Here is a 26128-nt window from a genome sequence, read left to right as displayed (position 1 = left end):
TGCGATGCATGTTGAAAGTAGCGGGATGCATTTTCCAGATAGTAATCATTTTGACAACATTCTGTGATGGAAAAATTTGATGACAAAAGGATTACGTTTTCTATCTGAATTATTAACGAGATATATTCGCGTTCAGAATTCGCACATCGTATATGTATGTATATGCGCTCCGCGAGCACTCTGTGAATTCCCTTTTGTCGATATTTCTCTTAAGCTATAGTTGATCGGTTATCGCGGACCGATTGCTTTTTAAAAAATGCACGAGCCCGTCGAAATTCAATGCCGTAAACGGAGCAAATGGAAAATAACGCGGGCATGATATGAGCCGGCGCCATATGCGCGCTCTCGTCGAAGTTAATTTCTCAGATTGCGAAAGCGCTTGCTCGAGTATTATCGAATATCTATTTTCGTGGAGCTAACTACGCCGGTAGAAGCATGCGAACGTCTTTTTCAGGAGTCTGCGATGTCTTAGCGGCAGATCTTTTGATATATTCCGCGGATGGAAAAATATATAATGAAAAATCGATCGTGACGAAGAGAGAATTTCAAATTTGACCCGCTTATTCTCTCCGAGACAATATTTCTGCCTTGTGTAATCACATTTTATATTCACGACATTATATGTATAATATACATATATTAACATACTGTCATATTTCTCATGATAATACACGTCTATTGCTTGTTACTATTTAATACGACAATTATTCGAATTATATATTTTTCGTCCAGATTCGCTTGTCTCTTCCTACCGTTATTTCGCGCGTCTCCATCACCGCAGACCGATCGCGCCCTCTCTCAGCATCCGGCATCAATGTTTGTCGGTAATTGGGAGAATCTTCTCCTTGTTAAGCGCCTGCGCACAGAGGACGTTGGCGTCACGAATACTTTCGAGTCGATAACGACGTCATGACGTATCGCGACCGAGTGATTCGATGCGATGACAATTACGCATTGACATAATGACGTGCGCGCCGAGCAGTACTTATTGCACCAATTTTTACGCTCGGATTGTACGAATGATGAATTGACCGGCGTGCAAAATAAAAATCAGACTACGACGGGTATCATTCGAACGTGAACAAGGTTTCGCCGTGTCATCGGATAGACGGCTCCAAAGAAAGACATCGTCGTCCGAATGGCAGAGGCGCATCGGCGACTGATCACGTCGTCGCGCTCGCGCGACCAATCGACGTCCGCCGGCGCGTACCACGTGATGGAAAAAATCGAAATGGTGGACGTATCGGGACGCAGGATCCCGTGCGAAGACGAAGGACGATAAACCTGGGCAAGGGCCCGTCATCCGTGTTATCGGTGACCGTACGACAATTTCCGCGGCGGCCGAGCGAAATTTCCGCGCGAGTAGTTGCATTAGAGACATTTAGCCGCGATTTGGAGCGCGTCGCGGCCAGGCCGGTGCGCGCGTTCCGATCTCTACATCTAACAGTGCCGATCGCGACGCATGTTTACCCAAGTGTCAATCCGCCCGTATTATCCGCGCGCGCGTGTGTGTGTGTGTGTGTGTGCGTGTGTGCGTGCGTGTGTGCGTGTCTGATACATATTGTCGTCTGCCCGTCGTGTCCGTTGAACCGTCCGAGGTCGAGGAAAACGGTGGCACGAAGCTAACATAGTGCGGCGTTATCGACGAGTGAACCAATCGTCGTTCGCCTCGGTGTTGGCTCGCGATTTTCGCCGCGCTCTTAAAACGAGAGAAAGAGGGAGAGAGAGAGAGAGAAAGAGAGAGCGGGCGAGCGAGTGTGAGCGACAGGAATCCGCGCGAGCTGTGTGTGAAGCTCGGGAAACGGATGCGAAAGGGGAGAGAGAGAGAGAGAGAGAGAGAGAGAGAGAGAGAGAGAGAGAGAGAGAGAGAGAGAGAGGAGAGATCGGGGCCTCGAGGACAAACGGCAGTATTTTCACGCGGCGGCGAACTCCTGGCCCACGACAGCATGATGTTTGAGTGCGCGCAAAGTGGTGTCCCGCTGTTCCCGGAGGACGATGCATCGCGATGTGGATCCCGCGATCGACGAAGAAGGTAAAACGGATTGCAAGGCCGTGAGCGCGAGCGATTCTCTGATCCCTAGCACGCAAGTGAGCGAGCACGCACGCACGCACGCATGCACGCCTGCTTCGCAATCTCGCAGCGATATACATTCTTTCGCGGTGATATCGCGCGCGCGAGTCGTCGAGTGTGTCGCGATTAGCTTCGTTCGAGAAATTCCTGCGACATTAAGCCCGGTTTATCATGTTGACGTTCGCTTGTCACGATTACAGCCGTCCCTGATTAGTGGCATGGTCCATGACCCGTCAATCTATCACGACCGATTATCCCTTTCTCGAATGTCACACAGCCGTCAAACGTCTCGCTAACGAAACGAAGAGCGAACAATCGCATTTCGCAAAAATATAAATGCCGCTTTTAGCATTCCTTTGTGTACGTATGTATTCGCAATCATACAGTCTGTTGCCAATCTGACGAGAGCCCCTGGACCGCAGCAACCGAATGTTGTATTCTTGGGGCGACGGTGTTTTTCTCATCGCGACAGAGAGTGGTTATTTACGTGCGCGAATTCGCCGGAGAATTGTCCAGGGTAGAAATAAGATATTTTTAAATTCGGCTGCATCATCTTTTTGCAAGGAGACACGTGCATATGTGTATGCGTCGCGTCCGATGTGCCAAAGTGAAATTCTTTGCTAGCAGTAGATATTGTGTGACAGCTTTTGGATTAAAATGATTGAAATATTCAATCATTCTCTCATTTGTCTTTGTGCTCTTAATAGTAGCTCTAACAATTGCCTTTCTCCTATATAATTCAATATCCAATTTTGATCTTGATGTGATATGAATAGTCTTGTTTAAAATAGAAATTCAATGCACCACCTGTTCCATTCTTGTTAAGTCGCAAACTTAAGATGGACTATATCATGTTTAAAATCAAGATTGATTCTTTGGATATTAATTTAAAATTTCAAGCATTTCTGTGTTCTAAATGCTTGAAATCTAGGATGTCTGCACTTTAATATATTGATTTTATATATATGAAATGATATTAAATACTTAAAGCTTTTATAAAAATGCTTACACACATATATTCTTTACACAAATTTTACACTCCTCTTTACATTAATGCATTGTGTACATTTTTTTCAGATAGGATACTTTTCCAGCTTAGAAAAAACTGTGCAATAGATGGAAATGATACACAGCCATAACTGTAAACTATTGCAATAAATATACTGAAATACTCAGGAGGTACAAGAATATTTACAATAGAAAACCTAATTTGCTGAAGACCTTGGATTTTTGTCAGAACAAGGAAACTAAGTTACTGCCTATCAACAATAGTATACCCACGCTTGTCACCTGTTCAGTGAATGTTGTGATAATAATTTAATGGCTGTCAGAAAGGTTCCAAGTAGACAGTTTATATGAAAAACTTGATATTCGAATGAAACAAGCTACTCTACAATTAATAAAAATACTCTAACTCTTAATGAACAAATCAGGAACAAGGACTTATAAAATTGACTGAATCTATAAATTTAAAGAAAAAAAGAATAAAATAATTCTCTAATAACTCTATATATTTTATTACTTTAATAATTATTAACTGTAACACGATTAAAATACTCTATTCTATTCTATGAGTCATGTTATTCTTTAATGGACTTAAAAAAGACTTGAGAATAATTTGGAAGGGCTTTACAATTTCTTATTAATATGTTTTATGACCAGAAGAGATATCTGCAAATATTTTTAGTTTGTCAGATTTATTTTTAAAATTTTATAAATGATTTATATGTGTGTGTGTAATTAAAACATTGATTAACTTTTGAAATCTATCATGTCAATTGACAAGTGTATTTGACAAGAGTAAACTAAATCGAAATTACAGCAAAAGTATAATATAATTAACGCGTGTAAATAATCCCTGACATTATATCTTATTATCTTATATCTTATTAAATTTGTGAAAAAAAAAAACAAAATGTATAATAATTATTCTAAACATTTAAATCAGTGGTTGTATATAACAAATAAACAAGAAGATGAAGAAACGATATATTTGAGATATTGTATGGATGATAGAGGACATACTTGTTAACCCTCTTTGATATAAGGTATATTTTGTTCTATTAGTGATCTTATGTGTGTATGTAAATTAAATTAAATGTCTTGTACATCTTTATAATTTTATTATCTTAGGGTTAAAAGATGGACAATAGTGGATCTGGAGTAGTGCAAGTATTTGTGGGTGAATGGAGCCCTGAATATGAAGCATTATCCATTAAAGCCACAAAACAGACTTTATCAGCTGAGATAGTGGAATGTATTATTGAAAGGCTTGGACTTGTTTCCGATGCTTCTATTTCGAATAGTTATGAATTAGCAGAAGTGGTAGGAAATTCTGTTGGGCAGGAATGTAAGGAAAGAAGACTTGGTCCCACTGAGTGTCCTGTGGCACTCATGTTATTATGGCCAAAAAATGATTCTCAGCAAGAATATTATAGGTGTGTTAGATATATTTTGTGGAAATAATTGTTATTAATTTTTTAATTCAAGGGGCGAGAGATTTCCTTTACTAAAACATAATTTTTTTTAATTTTCAGATTTTACTTACGAAAAAAGCAACCAGACTATTTATGGTCTGACAGTAGATTTCCTATGGATCCTCAACTTCTAAAGGACTATTTCAATAGATTCCTTTATCAACCACGCGACAAGGAATATCCAGATCTGTGTCAGCTTCCAGATCTGAATGAACAAACGCTGTTGGATAATCTGAGGGCTAGGTTTTTGGCTGGCAATATATATACCTATGTTGGCAGCATACTGATTGCCTTGAATCCATTCAAATTTTATCCTATCTATAATCCGAAATATGTAAAATTATATCAAAACAGAAGATTGGGTCCAGATATACCTCCACATATATTTGCCATAGCCGATGCAGCTTATCATTGTATGCTTAAGGAAAAGAAGAATCAATGTATTGTTATTAGTGGAGAAAGCGGTTCTGGTAAAACAGAATCGACGAATTTTCTTTTGCACCATTTGACAGCACTTAGTCAAAAGGGTTCACATGGCAGTGGAGTGGAACAAACAATACTGAGCGCTGGGCCTGTTTTGGAAGCATTTGGTAATGCAAAAACGGCACATAATAACAATAGCAGTCGCTTTGGCAAGTTTATCCAAGTAAATTACAAGGAAAATGGAATGGTCCATGGGTATGTTCTGCAATAATAATGCACACTAATATATAAGGAAAAGAATAACTTTTTAAATGCTTATTTAACAGTGCTGTGGTTCAGAAATACCTCCTGGAAAAATCTAGGATTGTCTCTCAAGGCCGAAACGAAAGGAATTATCATGTGTTTTATTATCTGTTGGCTGGCGCGAACGAACAAGAGAAACAACTGTTACACTTGGAGAGCTGTGATCGGTATAATTACTTAAATAAAAGCGGCTGCTACGGATTGGAAAATATCGACGAACGGCATGAGTTTTCGAGATTGAAACAATCTATGGAAATGGTAGGCTTTACAGCGGAGAAGCAAAGGCGGCTCTTCGCAGTTCTGTCGGCGGTCCTTTTGTTAGGTGATTATCGAATTGTATCATATGCGCGTTTCTGAATGAAGTAACTAAAAATTCGCAATTTAGGTAATGTTGAGTTTCAACCAAGGAAATCGTACCATCATCATGATGAGGCTGTAGGCGTTAAAAATCCGGAAGTAGTTGCACTGATATCAGAGCTTCTTAGAGTAAAACAAGAAACTCTTTTGGCTGCACTTACCGCTAAACGCGCAAGAGCTTCTGGCGAAACTTTAGTTATTAATTACAGACTTCCCGAAGCGATTGCGGCACGCGATGCTATGGCAAAGTGCTTATATGGAGCTTTATTTGATTGGATTGTGCTACAGGTAATAAAGATTTGCTTCTATCTGCAAAAGTTAATGTTATCGTTAACAGCATAACATATAAAATAATTGGTATTATCTGGATCAGGTGAATCATGCATTGCTTTCTAAAAAGGACACCCTTAGAGATCATCAAGGCAATAGTATAGGTGTATTAGATATATTTGGTTTTGAAGATTTCAAGACGTGCAATAGTTTTGAACAATTATGTATCAATTATGCAAATGAACAATTACAACATTACTTTAATCAACATGTTTTCCAATACGAGCAACGAGAATATAGAAAACAAGGGATTAGATGGACAGATATAGGGTATAGTGACAACTCTGGATGTCTCAATCTCATTGAAGGAAAACCGAACGGTCTCTTGTGTCTCCTTGATGATCAATGCAAGTGAGTATTGTTGTTTCAATATATTCTACAAACTTGTGGCAATATGATTTAAAATATCTGACTTTGTTTTGCAGTTTTCCTGGTGCAACAAACGAAACGTTGCTGCAGAAATTCAACAGTGTGCATAAAGATAATCAGTTCTACGAGGCGCCGCAGCGACGAGAAGCCGCATTCGTTGTACGCCATTATGCTGGTGCAGTCAAGTATCAAGCTGCCAATATGAGAGAAAAGAATTTAGATCTGATGCGACCTGATGGTGTAGTTGGAGTACTAAAAAATTCCTCCCTCGCCTTTGTGCGGGAATTAGTTGGCGCTGATCCCGTCGCCGTATTCAGATGGGCCATATTGCGGGCTTTCTTTCGCGCTCACTTTGCATTTCAAGAAGCCGGTCGAGCGCACAGGCATGGTAGAGGTATGTATTGAACTACAATATGTCATTTAAACATTAATGCATCGAATAAAAAAAATAATAAAAATAAATCTATATATATATATATTTTTTTTTTTTTTAGTTGATGGAAACAAGACATCTGTACAAAACAGATACAGGACACCAAATGAGAATTTGATAAGGTAACGTTCATACTTTTTATAATATCTTTAATGAAATGGAATATTTCTATATGCATATATGAACGGTAATGAAAGACAGTATCAAACGCTTCCACTTGTAATTTATAATAGAGCAAGATATATATTAGTATTACATTGACAATTGTAAGAAGAAAGTGCTGATGTTTTTGCGCTTGTTTCTTGAATATGTTTGATCTGTATATGGTCTCATCTACATATGAATGGCGTATGAATCTACATTGTGTATTAATATGTGCAACACGCTGATAAATTTTTGATGTTATATATATATATATATATATATATATATATATATATATATATACAGTAAGATAAATCTTGATTACATTTATATTGGCCATGTGTCTTTTGTCCTTTTGTAGCCATCTTGTGACATTGTCGGCCGTCAATCTAACTATTAACCGAATTGCGTAAGTGGTCTTTCGATCCACTGTATATGTAATTGTTGGCAAATATTATATATTTTGTTAATACATTCTATGGATTTACAACACAAATTATATATATTATATATTAAGAACAAATTCAAAAAAATAATTTAACAAGCATAAAGTATTTATATAAATTGAATAAATTTGTAAATCCATATATTTTTGCTCCAATTCTTTTTCTCTGTCTACAGGTTTTATTTAATTTTATGTTTGCACCTCTTGTATTATTAGCTGCAACTTTCAAACATGATTATGCAATTTTCATGACATTCGCCATTACATTCTACCATTTTATAATGTTCTTCTTGCTATTGTACTTGGGCATGATTCATAGCGCAAAACTGTTTTGCGCTGAGTTTTCTTTTATACAGTTCATATCAATCATGTTTTCTTATTTTTCATATTTTTTATATTTAAATCGTTCATCAATTAATGAGATATTTCTTGAAGACATCACACCTAAAGCTCGGTAGAGAAACAGCTGAAAAAAAAACCCAAAAAAATAATAAATTAATCCTAAGAAATATTGTCAATTTCTCGATTAAGTAATTAAGGACTAGAGAATTTTTCAGTTCACACAAACATACTCGTCCATCAAGTTATCAGAAGCAACGCAGTGTATGTTTACCACCGACCACTACTCCTTCTGCTACATTATCTTCTATACAAATCGAAAACAACGACAATATAAACAACAATCGCCTATCGTGGCCGCAATTTAGAAACATTAATCAGACGCAATACCCATCAAACGTTACATCGGCCAAAGGTGGTTATATAATACGAGGCAGGGAAGACCAGCCTCTTAGTAATAATAAATTCAGACGAGATACTCACACACCACTAGAGAGGGTGCTTCCAAAAGACGAAGCAAATGTCATGGAACGCGCTAATCAAATCGTCATGTATGTAAAATGTATCTACTTGATACTCGATTAATAATGTAATTTAAGTTATGGAAAATTATACTACTATACAAGCCAAGATTAGTATGCGCTCTATAGCAATTCTCGAGTTGGTGATGGGTTTCCTTTTGTAGGTAACAGCTCATTCTTGTAGATCATTGATATGTTAAACCATACCAATGTGGCTTTATCAATTTATCTTGATTCCTCAACGCGCGCGCACTGCATCTCTTTTGATGATTAAAAAACATTGTTGCATCATCATAAAATCATTTGTCATTAGAATCTAGCTCATCAATCTTGCAGTTGTTCTCACTATATTATTTAATGATGACTGCTGCATGCTGAGTGTTTTGTAATATTTTCTTTAAAAAATAACAATCTTTAAAAAAAATTTTGTTTAGAGTACTTGTGTTGTAGCTACACTATTATAATCATAGATAATTTTTATCGCACTTTCAATGTGACATAGAACATTGAAGTAATTTTGTGATCATGAATTAAATATGATATAATTCTATCCTACATTTCATTACTTTTATTACATTTGTACTAATATTTTATTTATATTGTCTGTTATCATAATATTTATATCAGATATTTTTTAATATATGTTACATTTAGGTTTATTATACAACTATATACTTTATTCTATTATATTTTATTCTATTATATTTTATTCTATTACACTTTGCTAATTTTCTTCTATTATCTTTTATATTTTACATTTTATGTTAGATAAACATATTTTTTCAACACATAAGGCACTATTTACTTATAATAGAATATAATTAAAGTATAATTTCTTCTCCTGTATACATGTTGATTATAAAATATATTGTTTCACACTGTAGTATATATAAAAATAAAAATGATATGAGATGAAGTAACAGGAGGAGAAATGTACATTGTATAATATCAATATTGTAAATCTTAGCATGGAAACATTTTCAGGAAAAATAAATCATTTCGACCGAGGGAACGCGGCAAAAAAGGTCTGAAAAATCTGCAAACTGTGAAAACACTCGCTGGTAGAACTCAAAGTTATGGCACTGGACCTGGAAAAGCCAGAAAGCAGCCCATGACAGTTTCCGCGCAATTTCAACAGAGTTTGCACAGTCTGATGGATACTTTGAATCAAGCTAATCCTTTCTTTATCAGATGTATTAAGAGCAACGCTAATAAAGTACCGAATGAATTTGATGAAGAAACGGTGCAACGGCAACTGCGATATACAGGAATGCTGGAAACTGTCAGAATAAGACAAGCTGGTTTCAATGTGCGATTAACGTACGAGGAATTTATACAGCTCTATCGGATGTTGCTTCCCAAGGGTCTCCTAAGCTCGCAATCAGACGTGAGGGATTTTCTATTGACTCTCAATCTCAACAGAGATAATTATCAGCTGGGTACCACCAAAGTCTTCCTCAGAGAATCAGAAAAGATCAAACTGGACATCGAGCTACATCAACAGATTATAACAAGCATTACTACTATACAGAAATGGTTCCGCGCTTGTCTGGAAAGGAGAAAATTCCTCAGATTGAAAAATGCCATTGTGCAAATACAATCTTTTTGGAGAATGGTCACTGCACAACGATTAGCTCAGGTCCTTCGTGCAAGAACCGAAGCTGCATTACATATACAAACTGCCTGGAGGGTATACAAACAACATAGCTGGTTTAAAAAGCTGAAATCGTGTGTAATTACCTTTCAAGCATATGTCAGAGGCAATAACGCCAGAAAGAAATTTAATGAATTGAAGAAACGAAAAAAATCATTATTGGATAAAATTCAGGAAGTCAAGGAAATTCAAGAATACAAAGAGTTTCTATATGAAAAAATATGCGCCAAAGATCGAAATAGCGAAGAGTAAGTAATATTTTATACATATTTTATATATGATATTTATAACTTTGTATTATTTTATTTTTAACATTTACACAGATTATTCACGGAAGATCGAAGTCTGACGGAATATGGCGAATCGCCTCGAAAAATAGAATCTCAGAATCGGCTCACGCTAGCAAGGTAAATATTAAAATTCAAATTTTACAATTAGAGCCTCTACGAATGTTATGGATCTTTTTTCAGATGCGATAACGCACATCGGGACAACGCCATAGATACAAACGTCTCATATTCCAAACGTAAACTCACGCCGAACAAACGGATTTTGCATGACGCAACGTTGAGAAATACAGAAACGTATCATTTCGACGAGATTGCGGAGCGCAAGAGTAGCCTCGAGAGCTTGACAAGTCTGAGGAGTTACGAATCTCAAGCCAGTGTGAATAGTACTGAATCGCAAGACAATTCCGGTTCGAAACCCGTGCCGAGCACGAGGACGAAACGCGGTGATCATTCGCCGATAGTCACATCGAATGTTAATCTAACGAACGCGTCGAGTCGGTTGTCTTCGGTGAGCAGAAGAACTGATAGTTCCTCGACGGGATATAGTGACGGTGAGACCGAAAGCGAAACACCGAGCGCTGTGCAAAGTGCCCCGCCTGTTTTCAACACAAGTCCGCCATTTACAAGCTCGCGCGATACAAAGTATCACTCCGTTAATGTAAATCTGACGCATCCGAATCCGAATCCGGACATTTGGCATCGTAGAACAGATTTCTCGCCCGCGTACAGCGATTACTTTATGTCGGTACCGCAAAAAGCGACCGTTACACGTTCTCCGAACGTTTCTCGTTACAAGAATGTGACCGATAGCGTTTTCGAACAGGTTCGACAAGATAAGCCTCACGAAGCGGCAAATTATAACGTCAAACTCGATGCAAGCGATCGCTTTGTTCAGATAGAAAGTTTGACGAGCGGTAAACAACAGCGTAGACTTAGCGACAATAGTGTACCTGACGAACGAATAGAGAATATTCCAATATCTCCGACGAAACGAGATCAAACGCATGGATCTGCTAAAAATATCAAAGATCTCGCCTACTTACGGCGACAAAACTCGGAGGGAGATACTACGACGAAAATCGTGGGTGTTAACGACGACAGCACTTTAAAGAGCACTTTATTGAGAAGATCGCCCCCGAAGGAAAAAAACTCACGATCGAAGGAGAAATATGAACCAGATGTGCCGGTGAGAAGCGCTAGACGAAACAGACCCACGAGAGAAGTTCAGTGTCGATCTATGGGCGAGAGCGTAGTTGAAACAAATGCGGAAACGCGAAATCTACTCCTCGGAACGATCAAGGAGAGCGATTTAAATAAAACGACGAACGTATGGTCTCGCAAAGATTATCCGCACGAAACTACTCCTCGATCCGTCACAGACTGGCCCGTAAACAAGAACGAAGCCACGTATAAGGGACAACAACCTGGTAAACGCATGAGATCCAATGCGATTACGACTTTTGAACTACGAAGAAGAAATTCGGATCCAGCTACGAAGATTTCGGGTCTAAGCGAAGATAAGATGGTAGTGGATACTAGTCCGAATGATTTGAAACTCGCTCCTGGCATGAATCTTCTCGAGTGGAAAGGTAATAATCTGTTTACTTTGGCTGGTCATCGTTTCCGAAAAGTGGCGAGGTTCGCAAAAGATGACGTTTGCGTATGTTGTCACGAGAAAATGGACGCGTTTGTGACACAAGGCTATAAATGTGTTGACTGCAAACAGCTCTATCACGTCAAGTGTATCCAAAACGGCGGAGTGCTGAGAATGCCGTGCATATTGGCCAACACGCCGAGTAGACGGAAAAACAGAAAACCACCACGCACACCGTACGATACTACAAAACAGACAGTCGCGTCCAAATTTAGTTTAACAGGCACTTCGGCTTTTTCCGATAGCACGGACAAGATCATTTCCGACGCCAAGGAGTTAGCGCTAATGCAAGATTTTATTACCAAAAAAATCTATATAATGGAGGGTCAAGAGGAGGGACGGAAACCGAGCGAAGTGGATCGCGTTTTCAAGCAGGCTCTTAGGAAATTTAAGGATGATTTGGTTATTACGTACAGCGTTGCTATACAACAAGGCGTAGAAGGCAATATTAAGTATACCGATTTGATTACTAACTTTCTTCATGTTATGGAGACTGTCTGCAAGCAGGAGAACACAAGAGAAGATTTTCCTGTAACAATGGGCGTGAACGCGTTCAGAGGCTTTATGAATGAATTCATGACGATCGTTAAAACCGAAGCTCTCGAAAAGCAGAGTAAGAGCAAACGGAAAAAAGAGAAGAAACGAAAACAGGAAGAACCTATCCGACACGGCAATCATATGTTCCAATTGACTATCATCAACATACCCACCGCTTGCGAAGTCTGTACCTCTTTCTTCATGTGGCCCATCGAGCGAGGACTTGTTTGTCAAAGTAAGCATTTCAATCATATAACAAAGTCAGTTTTTTTTTTTTTTTTTTAAATATTATATAATCATAATTGTAATAAATATCTATTTTAGATTGCAAATTGACGTGTCACAAAAAGTGTTATACGAAGGCAACCTCGGAATGCGGCAAGGACGGTTCATTGCTCGAAGTCAATTCCCGCAAGGTATTCGGTGTACCGCTTCACAAATTAGACTGCGGTGATGGCAAGGTACCGCTCGTAGTGGATCGATTGATCACGACTATCGAGATGCATGGTCTGTACACGGAGGGAATATACCGGAAAAGCGGCGTCAGTTCTAAGGTGAGAGAGCTCAAGATGAAGATGGACGAAGGTGATTTGGAAAAGGTAGACTTTGAGAATTATCAAGTGCACGTACTAGCGGCGGTGCTGAAGAGCTTCTTCAGAGACATGCCGGAACCGCTGTTGACCTATGAATATTATGACGACTTCTTGCACGCAGCGAATTTGACGGATCCGCACGATCGAATCAGCACGCTTTTCGCCATATTGAAAAAATTACCGAAACCCAATTACGATCTGATGGAACGCTTGATTGTCCATTTGGCGCGAGTGGCGCGACACGAGGTGGACAACAGAATGTCACCATCGGCTCTGGCTATCGTTTTTGCGCCGTGCATTCTCAGAACGAACAGAACGTTGCCCGCGCAGGACTCTCTTCAAGACGTGGGCAGACAGACGCGTTGCGTTGAGACGATCGTACAAGAAAAGTTGAGAGTTGTTAGAGCGACGTTGGCAGATATAAATACTCTCGAGTCTGCCTGTCACACGGCAACTCATCGACTCTCCAGTCTACGATCGTCTAAAATCTTTAGTCCGGAAGAGTTAAATGCGGTTGTTCCAAGCGCTGCGGGACGGGCAAGTACGATGGATCGTGACAGAGATCGAGGAGACGAAGAAGAAGCATTACTCGTCGATCATATACAGGAGATTCAAAAAGAAAAGGCTCTTTTGACGTCTACTCTACCCAGTCTAACGAGAGCTTCTTCAGACGATGATCTCCTCTTGTCAGCCACGGAACTGGACGATGGATCTCTCGATGATCTTCTTCCGCCTTCTACTGGTAAGTACTTTTCAATAATTGATTGTAATTAAATGCTTTGGGCAGACTATTTCTCCAATAAAGCTATTTATTTTAGCAAAGATTCTTTAATCAGTTTCACTGGAGATATGAGCTTTTATATGAAACAAAAGATTTTTTCTTATCATTAAATGATGAAAAGTGACTAAGCATAGATATAGATAGTTTTATAGGTTTAAGTAAGATCTTTAATTTTTATCAATCACAGACGGACTTGTAAGGAAGAAGCCCGTTCAAAGGCAAAGTTCGGCAGACAATTCGTTTCCAACAATTATCAATATGGATGACGACATGGTAATGGTATAATGGAATAACATCCGCGAATAACGTTAACGTGCATTTTAAATGGCTATAATAATCCGACAGATGATGCGAGATGTTGTATTAGGACGGGGAATCAACGACTTTAAATAATTGCTGATTTCATCAGCGAATCATTAATATTTTGAGACTCATTAGTAAATGCAATTTTAGATAGCTCGTAATTTGTTGACTAAAAAAAAAGTTTAACTGTACGACTGAAATAACTCCATTCTTTTGTCGAAACGTCAGTAGAGATGTCTAAAACTATTTCATACAATATGTGATAGGAGCACTGCACAAGTTTTAATTTCGCCACATAATTTTATTCGCAATGCATTCCTGTCTTTGAAGACTGTCAAAGTATTTAAGCGCAACATTTCGTTCGTCTATAGATTCTAAAAGAAGTGTTATTCGACGTGCCGCTTTACACATTTTAAATATAAGAAAACACAGAACTTAGAAAGTATTAAGAGGAAAACGTATCGCTCTTATATATATTTTAAGAAATTCCGCTTGTCAAAATGATGAGGGGATCATATTGAATTATTCGTTTTACAAATTTACGTTCATAAAAATGTAATTTATTGTTGCACCAAGTTGCGAATTCTCAGTAAAAAATCTTTTTACGGAGAATTTTTCTAACATATTGTATGTAGATGCGCTATTCCTTTAGAATTATATTCGTTTAGCATTAGTAGATCTGCAACATGAAAACTATCTCTTCCCAAAGGATCTACTTGTCACGTTCGAGTAGAATCGATAACCGACTGCCTTAAATTCCTGCGAAATGTTTTTATTGTATGTATTTCATTGATGATGTCTCCCGACGACGATAGTCGACTTAAAGCGTTAGGTTTAGACGCAGGAATTTGAGGGACGACCAAGAGAGAGAAAGAGGAAACCAAAACATAGTTTGTACATATATTATGCAATATAACAATTTCGTAATAATCTGTTATTATTGTTAAATTTAGAAACGTTTAACGCAAGATTATATTTCTACTGTCGATATTTGTTGTAGAGGTATCACACACGTTGTATATCGGGTCTCTACCGGGTCTTAGTGTTCTTTGGATCGATTTTTACTTAACGTACTCTTTTTCCTCACGCTTAGACGCATATCATCGAGGCGCCTGAAAGTACGTGCGCATAAGTACGCACACATATACATATAAACACATACACATTACGTACAGAACTTATGTACATAGACAAATTCGCGCGCGAGACTAATCAAACTTTTCTGTTCGGGATTTATTGCACTTCTTTTCTTTTAATTACTTTTTAATCCATATATATTATTCAGTGCGTTTTAAATTTCAACAATTTCTTTTCACAATTTTGCCTCACTGTTCCCTCCGCCCATTCGTAAATTCCTATACGCGATAACCTGACGATCCGGGAAAATTGACAATGTGAAAGGAAAGGGGTGAAAGAGATTTCGATCTCCCGTAATAGAAGTCTCTATCCAATAAAGATAATCAGATCAGGTCTCCACTTACGTATCGCGGACTTAATTGAATTCTCCTTCGAATTAATAGTTACGCTTGATGATGATGCTGGAAGGAAAGGAAGAGGAATCAGTAAAGCGAATCCTTTCTTTTATTTTTTTTTCTGGCTACAGAATTAGCAACCGAATATAACGATATTTTTGCTACGACGAATACGGGGGATGGTGAATTTATTATTACGGGCTTGAAAGGTGACCTATATAGATTTTTTTTTAATTCGTTATTTCTGATGTATCACGTTACTGGATCACATGCATCATACATTCTGTTGCGTCCAATCACCAAAGACTCGTACGCAATTATTTTTTCATTCTTATATTTACGTCAGTTCCACATTTTTTACTTCGCGTACATTATCTATTTTTTTTTAATACTGTGAAGCGTCCTATATTTTTAATTGCCTTTACATATACTTTATATATATATATATATATATATATATATATATATATGTATGTATAAAGAATGGAATTTTTATATTTTCATTCTCTCTCGAGTAGATCGATAGGTACGTTTGCGCAGCAAGTGAATATTTTAAGTTTTGTGTATCGGTAATCGATGACGATGTAAAAAAACTTCATCTTTCCATTCAATTAAATCCCGTCTCTGAATATTGGGCCACACGCGACTTTTATCTGGATAACTTTTAGGATTAAATCGAATAATTAGAAAAATAGAAAAGAAAAATCTTGTTTGTACTTCCAGAATTTTTCTTTCTCTCAACTCACAAAGAGACCCGCTTCCGCGTTTACATTCGTATTAGGAATAATCGACTCGGCGATGATGAATTGTCCAAGCGATTATCGTCACGTTAAATCTCGATCTTTGATCGTTTTAGAGGACGGACTCGAGAAACGAGACGACTTTAAATTGCCTTTTTACAATCGATAAGTTTTACGAGAGGTAACTAAAGATGAATCGTTATGAAATCGTTTTCATTTTATGTCTATGGATAAGCTGTAGTGTTATATTAAATGTAACGTTACCTTTCTCTCATCTAAAGCCATGACATCGCGGTGCACAAACGTGCACAATGACTTCGGGCGAAGCGGAATGATCTTTAACGGAAGAAAAAATTTCATATGTATTTATATATATATATATACGCTAGAAAAAAAAAATATATATATATATATATATATATTTTCGTTACGTCTACCGAATGCGAGTTCCAGTGTGTGTCGTTCTCCGTTCGTATATTATAATCATGGGGATGTGTTATCCGATATACGGTATGTTAAGAGAATCCTTTTTATGCATTCGTTTGTTATTTCGTTGAAATGTTCTGCGACACATGCGGTTGAATTAAAGATTGATTTCTCTCCATTTTGGGCTAGTCCGTTGTTACGACAGTGAGATATTTCGGATTATTGATTTATCTCTTATCTGTCATATGGGTAATAATCGAATAATCTATATTCTTCGACAATTTTAATCGAGAGGGGGAGGGGGATAGAAGTCGCACACACACACACACAACGGTTATAATAATAGATATTATAAATCGAATTATACTCTTCAGCGACAGAACTGGCTTAGACATAAGATAAAAAGTGAATAATTATCGTTGTACGTGTAAAGTATCATCTACACAAACACATACGCTTTTCTTATTGTGGAAGGTGCTTCGATGGCTCGCTAGTACGAAAAGTGCGAGAACTGAGCCAAATCGCGACACTGAGATCGCAAAAGAAGATTTTCCTCTCGAGACGTCCCTTATTAGACGGAGCGAAAATCTCGAATGGCCATTCGAATAATAAAACTCTGCAATAAATCCGTGCCTCTCTCCGCAGAGGACGATTGAGGTTTCCACAGCGTGTCTAATTAAAGGTATAATTATAATTAAGAGCCTGAATCAAATATACTCCCCTCCGCGAATCCCCGTTCGAGATTCTCGCGACCGCGTAACTATCCTGTCTATATAAAGATATAAAAGGTGTACATAGAGAAAATCAGTTATAATATCGCAAAACGCGTAACAACTCTTCATGACAATATTGTTCCGCAAAGAAAGTCGCAATTCCGGATATCTCGCAGCTGCTGCAACGACGACGGTGATTCTCGTTTTCCTCTCTCTGCTACATGCTTGTCCTCTCTCTTGATCTGCGCTACTTTGCGGAATGCTTCGTCGCACGAATTATACGTATCGATGAAGCAGCTCGTTACAATCGATCCGCGTCTCGGGAATCGAGATAGCAGCGAGCGCGTATCATGCCACGAATCATGAACGAGATCGGTGTTGCACTACTTGGCCGAATTTTTAAAATACGCTTATTACAAATATAAGGGTAAAATACGCTCGCTGCTGTGTGTGTATAACACGAGTGTTATGTGCGTGTGGCCGCGATGCGTGTGTGTTCGATTTGTGTCCGATTCCCATTCACCGACGCGAAAAACCGCGCCGATCCTCCTCTAGGCGAGATGAAGATTATATATTTTCGCGCTCTAAATCTCGCTCTATGATCGTTAATGAGTGCAGGTTTCTTAAAAACAAAAAAACAAAAAAATCAAATTCAGTATAAGAGAGGTAATCGGAGAGAAATATACTTTTCGGTAATTATTAAAATGTCGCGATATTAATGCTCTTCCCGTTTGTATCTTGGCGTAAATTTAAGAAATGGCGATAAGTAGGACGTCTGTCAATCTCTTCCGAATCATGGATATCATGAATGTTTTATATTGGAAAATATATATTTTTTCTTCTATATTGAAAAATTTATATATTTTTTGTATCTTGTATTTTGCATTTATAAAAGATTTATTTTATTTTAATATGTTTACCAAAATATTTTTTATTAAAACGTATATACTATGTATACATATTGTATATGAGTAAATTAAAATTATTTAGAGTCGAGATATTAGCGGCGAGATATTAGACATCCTACTTATTATATTTAAATATGTATGTGTAGCACAGTGTACCCAGAAAGGTGTATATCAGCGGCAGTACTCTAATCTTATTAACGAACGAGTCTTTTTTAGCGGAAATTTTATCGCGCGCATTATAATTATTTGTTTATAATCGTTTGTAAATTTTTTTTTAATATTGGGTGCTTAGATTAGAACACGGATTTTAATTTCCGTTAAGAAAATACGACTCGCTCGTAAAATAAAATCTACGCACTCCTCTTCAAATAAAATATGTATACATACCATTTATTTTTCTTCGAGTGTGTATGCATGAGAGATATATATCGTACCGTGAATAATGCATATAAAAAAGATATAAATATATACATATATAAATATATATATACATATTATATATATATACAAAATTGTATATATATATATATACAAAAAATATATGTGCATGTGTGTGTGTGTGTGTGTGTGTATGCATGGATGCGTGTGTTGCATTGTGTGCATATCGTAAGCATTTTCAGAAACGATCGACGGAAATTAGGTGCGCCAACGGCCTGCTTGATCAAGGAATGTCGCGAATGACGTGAACGATGGAGATTATAAACTTTTACTCATATAGCTGCGAAACAATCCCGAGAAAGATACACGTAAGATACAAAACGTGTGGAAAGCAAGAGAGAGAGAGAGAGAGAGAGAGAGAGTGAAATACATCTCTTGGATTCGTGTCAGAATTGAAATAAATTTTTTTTCTTTCTCCGTCCTCTCGTTCATTCTCTCGCGATTTTCACCCTATATTCCTTTCTTCACTTTTAGCGATTGCAAAGCGCCATAACTCGAAGATCAGATTTCACGCGTAATAAACCGATCGAACTTTCAGCGATCTATCGAAGATAGAGCCAGAATTGGTACCGATTTTCCTGTCCTCGCGCAATTCGCGCAACTCTTCGCACTCTCCCTCACTCTCTCTTCTAATCCACCTTTCGTTTGCTTTTTTTTTTTTTACTACGTTCGATCGCGCGTTCGCACCCTAATAACTGAGAATCACCGCGGGCGAGATACCGTGAAATGGATCGAGGGCGGGAAGCGATTCGATGGGAACCCCGACGAGAACAATAGAGGCGGTTTACGAAGCATGACACTTATCTCTTCTTTCATCCCGAAGTATTGATGCGTCGTCGACGCCGAATGACTTATGTGACGCATGATTGTTCGTGATTGCGCGTAATTATTCAAAAATTGATACTTCAGGATCAGTCATCGGTGATATGTACGAGCTTTATTTATCCTCGCGTGTCGCCGAGAATAATAAATTTCGCAAGAAACAAAGGATATTTCTTCTCGTTTCGCGCTTCCTCATTAAAATGTCCAACCGGTGAATCGATACGAATAAAGATGAAGGTCGGATCACGTTTATAAACGACGACGAAGAAAATTGTTGAATTAATCGTTTCGCATTAAGAAGCTTTATAATCGATCGATTAAGACAAAGGGGGAAGATAAAAAACGAAGGGCGGAAAGGAAAAGGAAGTCTATATGTTCCCCTTTTTCGTGCGGCGACGGAAAACGATTGATATCCGGTCCCACGAGGAGACACATCGGTCTCCTCGTCTATTCGAATTGCGTCGCACATCGAAACCTTAGAGATAAGAAAAGCGTCGAAAACGCACTTTCTTCGGAATGCATGCGAATGCGCTGTTCTCGTCAATCACGCGTACGCGCACTCCTTTCTTTTCTCGTTTTTTAGTTCGAGGATTTATCGATTTAGTTCGCGAGTCTACTTTAAACGTTTCGTTTGTATGCTTGTCGGTGTATAAATGTATCTCCAAGTGTGATGTGTAAGATCGTGTACTGGCGTGGGAGTGATGGTGAGCAAGATTACTTCTCCGTGATCGACTGTAATTTTATATAATATTTGTAAGACAAACAAAATATATATACATGCATACATATATATATATATATATATATATATATATATATGTATGTATGTATATGTATATACATATATGTACAGCACATACCTGACAGTAAATAATAAGTATCTATCTTATATCTCTAAGTTGTGTTCTTGTCTTCTTTTTAGACACTTATATTGAATGAACAGATCATCGAAATGAATCGATTATATTCTTTTTTATCGTGCTTTTCTTATTGTAATAATTTTTATTATTAAATGTGTGATATCGAAGCAAACTCATTTTAATCACGCTTAAGGAAACTCTTGAACATTTGGTGCACCAAACTCGTTATTATCAAGCATACTATATATAAGCTAATATCTCGTATAATCTAATTGGGATTTCCATCAAATAGCAATTGTGAATTGGCACAGATAGATTGCCTACTGTGATCGCAGTGATACTCATTGCCTAATTAGATGACGCTTGCGCACGTTCGTTCGCACCTATTGAAATCAGTACCATTCACGTAATTGATCGAAGCAATAACTGACATTGAAATATGTCATCCGATGAAAACAAAAAAAGAAAAGATTTTGGCATGTCACGCGTTCATTTAATTAATTTACAGTAAATAATCATTGTGATCTATTAATCCTTTTTTGTTTATGCAAATTATTATAATTAGTATAATTTTTTTTTAAAGATATAGTTATATCATCCATATCTTAGATTGAAATCGAAACAGCAAAGCCAATTAAATGCCGAATGAAACCTTACATCGTTCTTTTTTTTTTTTTGTTCTACGACGTCATCATTTATATCTACCGACAATTCTTCCCGACCAATTAAAGACGCCGTTCTCTCAGATTCCTGAGGATGGCTTGCGGTCGAGGAATGGAAGAAATTCTGAGCGGGCGGCGCTGGTCCGGAACCAAAATCCCTCGCAACGACGACAAAACGAACGGTAATGTTCCTCTCGGCCGGCGGACAGAAATGAAATTCCGGTGATTTAGCTGTTCGAATTCACGGACATACATACACATACATCGGGTAACGATAAATCCTCCCGAAAAATGGTCCGCGCCACTTCTTTCTCCCGTACGTGCGCACCGCACCCTTTTCATCCCTTCGGTCTTTCCCGACCGACTTCTGCTCGTCCCGTTCACGAGGCTGATCCCTTTTTATTGGCACGGGCGAGGTTTTTGGGTTTTCCGGCCATTGATGGTACATCCTCTTTTTCTTCCTTTATAAAGATTTAAACAGCTAACCCGTTACTAGACGGTTAGATGCAATGTTACTTTTGTTTACGTTTTCCTTCTCTTGCGAAAGTGAATTGCACGATTTCCAGGAAGAATACGCGATATAGAGAATAATTTGTGTAAGAGAGAGAGAGAGAGAGAGAGAGTAAATCTATTAAACACAGACAAAGATTTAGGATTTAACCCAATTTGCTAAACGAGCTACTCGATTCTCTGTCGATTAGCTACGGGGCGTGTGACGCGCGCGTCTGATGACGTGCCACGTCACGTGCAGATCTAAGCGAATTTATCGCCTTACAAATTGTACCACAGCGGACACGTAAATACAATCGGCTCGACGTGAACGCGATATTGGAAATATCGACAGTCTCTTCGATGCGATGGCTTTAATGCCGGCGCTTTGCTAATCCAAGTTCGGGAACCGTCTGCTCCCATTCATTTGTTATGCGAGGTGCAATGTAAATTAATGCCAATTACTTTGTCCACTTGCTGGACAATATTAATCAAAGCTCCTTTTCATATCAAGAAATAAAATAAAACTGAACAATGTCGCTCGGGAACGACGATTATCGAGAGCAGCGGTCCGATCGCTCGAGAATTCGTGGCACGGCTACGATTGTTCTCCCAGGTTCTCTGCTAATCGAATCGAATTGAATTTTCTTCCTTTCCACGATCCGGGGAAACCCTTGAATTCTTTAGGATACCGCCTTCTCTGGGAGTCAATAAAAATTAACGGTTGATTTGGGAAATTAGAACTCTCGACGTCCTTTGGACGGAAAGAACGACGACTACGTTCAGAGATGCCTCCTGAATAATGGAAGTTATAAGGTTTTGCTAATAATAATCATGGTGCACTTCTATTTGCGTAAGAACGAGTCTCTCCGCGGAAGGATAATAATAAAAGGACGAGAGAGGGAGAAAGAGGAAGAGAGAAAGGGAGCTCTATACTCGAGGGAAGCTTTGATTGACGTCGACTTCATTACGCCTGCAAAATCTGGAATATAGAACGGAAGACTCTAGTATTCTGATTGATCGCAGACCGGAATTTCTACCGGAATTTCGATATTCGCAGAGGGAAAATAAGCAAACGAATCGTAATAGTATTTACGAGCGGCAATCGCGACCGTTGTTTACGTAGCCGAAACCTCTATCGGATGTCGTTCGGATGACTTTTCATTCCGCGAGATTTGCATCTGACGACGAGACAAATCGAAACGCGTCGGAGATTGAAACTGCTCTCTACAACATCGTTTGCGCTCCAATTTTACGTCGATGAAATTAACACGATTATTTAGTCGGATGATACATACTATTTTATTTTGTAACACGAGACAAACATGCAATTTATAGAGCATGCGGCGATCATTTTGGCGTTAGAGAATACGGCGGATTCGTATATGCGAAGCACGTCTGGTCATATAATCGGGCCGTTTCTACCGTATTCTGCGAAACAGAATGAAACAAAGCAGACAAAGTAAACGCAAAAGGCATCAAAGATTTATTCTCGACAAGTATTTCGCTCGGAATATTATTTTGAAATTTTCAATCGCAAATTTACAGTTATATCGAGGCGCCGCGTAATAAAGAATGGTAGAGGGAATAGCGTGGGAGGCAAAAGCTAATGACCTCAATGTGAACGGGAACTTTTGACCGGCCGGTTTTCAGGCAAACTTGTTAAAAATTGATCAAAGGTTAGCCATCGCGTTGGTAGCAATCAAATAGTTACTGTCATATGAGGTCTCGCGCGAGATTGAATGTACTGGAAAAATTCTACAACGGCAATCTGAGAAGAATTAAAAAAATAATTTTAATTGAATAGTAATTATATTACTTGATAATAATTTTAATTGAATGGTAATTAGAGTATACTTATATTTAACGGGAAAAAAGTATTACTAAAGAAGTTACTTTATCGCGCATTATATATATGCAAAAAGATTTCGAATAACCAAAATTAAAATTTATTATTGAAAAATTATCTAAGATATTTAAAGTTTATTAATCTATTAAAAAATATATTATGATATATAAATGTTGTCATTAAAGCGTTTAATCAATAATTGGTGAAATCTTCCAGCACAGTAAATCAATAGGTCACAGAAGTTTCCCTTTTTATCCGTAGCATCTGCTAAAAAAAAATCACACGTCCTTTCATCGGCCGCACGAAAGGAGACAATGGACCGTGGGGTGTAGACGGCAGAGGGACAGCTCGGTTAAGAAAAATAGCGTGTGTGTATGTGGCGGAATTTTTGGGCAGCAGTCGGCCTCGTTATGCTGGAAAATCTGAAATCGATTGGTGAACCCGGCCCGTGTCGGCGAGGCGTCTGCGCGACGCAGATGTCGACGCAGACGCCGAGGTTGCTTGTCAGGTCGATAGCGCCGAGCTCTGGTTAAACTCCACGTACGAACTTCGCCGATGGTCCGTGAGGAAAAGAGCCCCGGTCCATGAGCGAGGTGAGAGGAAGAAGGAGGACGGCGAGACAGAACGAGTTAGAGAGAGGTCGAGAAAGGGTGGAAGAAAAGGGAGGTCCTTGCTCTTGGGCTCTACACTCTTTCCGTAGGACTTTCCGTCAACGCTACGACGACGACGAGGACGAATTAATTACGAAAGAGAAAAGAAACTTAGGCCTCCGTTGAAATTCAAAAACTTCCTCGAAATCGGGATCGACTCCGAGTCTCTCTCGTGTCCGATTATCGAATGTCGGTCTCGTATCAAAGGAAAAAAAAAGAGATTCGATTATTTATTTCCTGCCTTCGCCCAGGATGCGCGACGCCCGCCGCCGAGGCAGCGCTCCATTTTGTGTCAAGTTACGATGGATTTCGAGAAATAAACCGAAAAGTAAGATGAAAGTTTAGGTCGAGCGGTATCGATCTTGTTTTACGTCTGCATATCCTCTCTTATCCGGAGAGAAATGAAAGTTACGCTACATCCAAATTATAGAATCCGTGCGTTTTGCTGAGAGATGAATGTTTTATAGCGTGCGGAAAATATCAGTAATTTATAATACGAGGTTTTCCATTTTTGCGAAACAGAGTATTCGCATTTGAATTATGTACGTGGCGGAAAATTTTTAATTTAAGATTGTTGCACATCCATTCTTTTCGTACTGCAGAAAATTCACAAATTTGCTGCGCGCACACATACATACATAGTAATCTCTGATTTAATCTATTCTAGTACTTAAACATAACTCTGATTTAACTTATTATAGCACATATACATGTACAAAGTTGATATCTGAAAATAGGAATCCTTAAATTGATCACATTTCTCTTTATTGCTTTTTCGAGAATAAACAATCGCATAATAAAATGCAAACAAACAGAAATATTTTTATAATATCACAAATATATTATAACAGTCTAGACAAAACTTAATTATTTTGAAGCGCAACAAAATTCATTTAACTTTGTTAATTAGAATCCGTGACTTGCATGAGGTTACAAGACTAGAATAAGAATATTTGGATCAAGTTAACGTATATAAGGTATATAAAATTATATAACAATTATATATATATATATATATATATATATATATATATATACATATATATACCAAAGCATAATTTATAACTAAATAAAGTAGGAATATTCTAATTTAAATGAAATTTATATAAAAATATAAATGCGAATCAAGGCAAAAAAAGGGATTTACGAGAATATTCGCGACCGCGAAGCTTCTTTTAAGTCTTATCTCTAGATTTTCAAAGAGTCTCACAGAAAGAGCGACTTCACAGGCTCACTACGTTTCGATTCTCACGGAGAAATCGATGTCGAGTTTGAACAGGCGCTGTCACGATAAAATGAGGTGGTAAAAGGAATCAGGGTTTTGCCTGAGACTACCCACTACACTCGGTTCGTCGCCTCAGAAGAGCTCGAAATCCGTGAAACCTCTGCTCGATAACACCATAAATCTCAACGAGCGAGCACGAGCGATGCTTTCCTCCGCGCACACGGTAGGGCTTTACCTTAAGCTAGGATCGATCGAGCACAGTGACAAACGTCGCTAAATAAATTCGTCCCCTGGTCGGGTGGAGCGATCCTCATGGCTGCCAAATTATTTTAACGTATCGGCAACGTTGAAGGTGCTCAACGACCGTTAAGAATCCCTCCTCTCACACGGACATTTTACTCCAGCTGGAAGAGTTGGCGACTATGCAAATATCTTTTAGATGCATTTTATGCGACAGAGAAAATAAATGCGCAAAATAATATCAAATACAGATTAATATACACGCGAATTATAAAATGGAGAGAGAAAATTATTCTCCCTAAAAGCCATCTCACGAATACAGTCTTAAATCATATAATTAAGATGATGTAATAATCGCAAAGTATTCAAATTAGGACACGATGCAGAAGAGAAAAGAGAGAAGGCGAAACTTAATCCCAGATACAATACAGACGAAAATCGAATCACCCAAAGTGCTAAAAGAAGATATTGCTCAAGGCAGTAATACGTTAAAGACGGATAAAAGCTACAGAGCATATTCCGCTTGCCACTCTTCAAAAGATGCAATGTTAAAGGACTTTTACAAAGCACGATATATTAAGTATATATACATATATCATATAGAGTACGA

General features: G+C 38.2%; 1 protein-coding gene across 4 annotated transcripts; it reads left to right on the top strand.

Annotated features, from left to right (window-relative positions):
- The first annotated feature begins 1236 nt into the window (after window positions 1-1236).
- On the top strand, window positions 1237-15970 carry LOC126849306 (unconventional myosin-IXAa-like). 4 transcript variants are annotated; one of them, XM_050591006.1, is made up of 15 exons: window positions 1237-2032; window positions 3153-4119; window positions 4205-4509; window positions 4609-5226; window positions 5298-5596; window positions 5660-5919; window positions 6005-6312; window positions 6387-6724; window positions 6825-6885; window positions 7910-8242; window positions 9197-10114; window positions 10190-10273; window positions 10337-12582; window positions 12672-13682; window positions 13909-15970. In XM_050591006.1, exons 3-15 carry the CDS (start codon window positions 4214-4216, stop codon window positions 14004-14006), a joined length of 6870 nt encoding a protein of 2289 aa, XP_050446963.1. In that variant the 5' UTR covers window positions 1237-2032; window positions 3153-4119; window positions 4205-4213; the 3' UTR covers window positions 14007-15970. The 4 variants fall into 4 exon arrangements, with proteins under 4 accessions (XP_050446963.1, XP_050446962.1, XP_050446964.1 ...); XM_050591005.1 differs by having other exon boundaries at window positions 3149-4119; XM_050591007.1 differs by lacking the exon at window positions 7910-8242 and adding an exon at window positions 7269-7316 and having other exon boundaries at window positions 3149-4119.
- Window positions 15971-26128: the final 10158 nt, after the last annotated feature.

Source organism: Cataglyphis hispanica, chromosome 4, assembly GCF_021464435.1.
Source record: "Cataglyphis hispanica isolate Lineage 1 chromosome 4, ULB_Chis1_1.0, whole genome shotgun sequence".
Taxonomy (NCBI): Eukaryota; Metazoa; Arthropoda; class Insecta; order Hymenoptera; family Formicidae; genus Cataglyphis; species Cataglyphis hispanica.
The sequence above is the reverse complement of the archived record's forward strand: the minus strand, read 5'-3'. Positions and strand labels throughout refer to the sequence as shown.

Excerpts from the sequence above, each read along its gene's own strand:
- LOC126849306 (XM_050591006.1), top strand. The coding sequence starts at position 4,214 with ATGGACAATAGTGGATCTGGAGTAGTGCAAGTATTTGTGGGTGAATGG. Across the intron at positions 5,227-5,297 it reads GAAAATGGAATGGTCCATGG|TGCTGTGGTTCAGAAATACC; the intron begins GTATGTTCTGCA and ends CTTATTTAACAG. Across the intron at positions 6,725-6,824 it reads AGCGCACAGGCATGGTAGAG|TTGATGGAAACAAGACATCT; the intron begins GTATGTATTGAA and ends TTTTTTTTTTAG.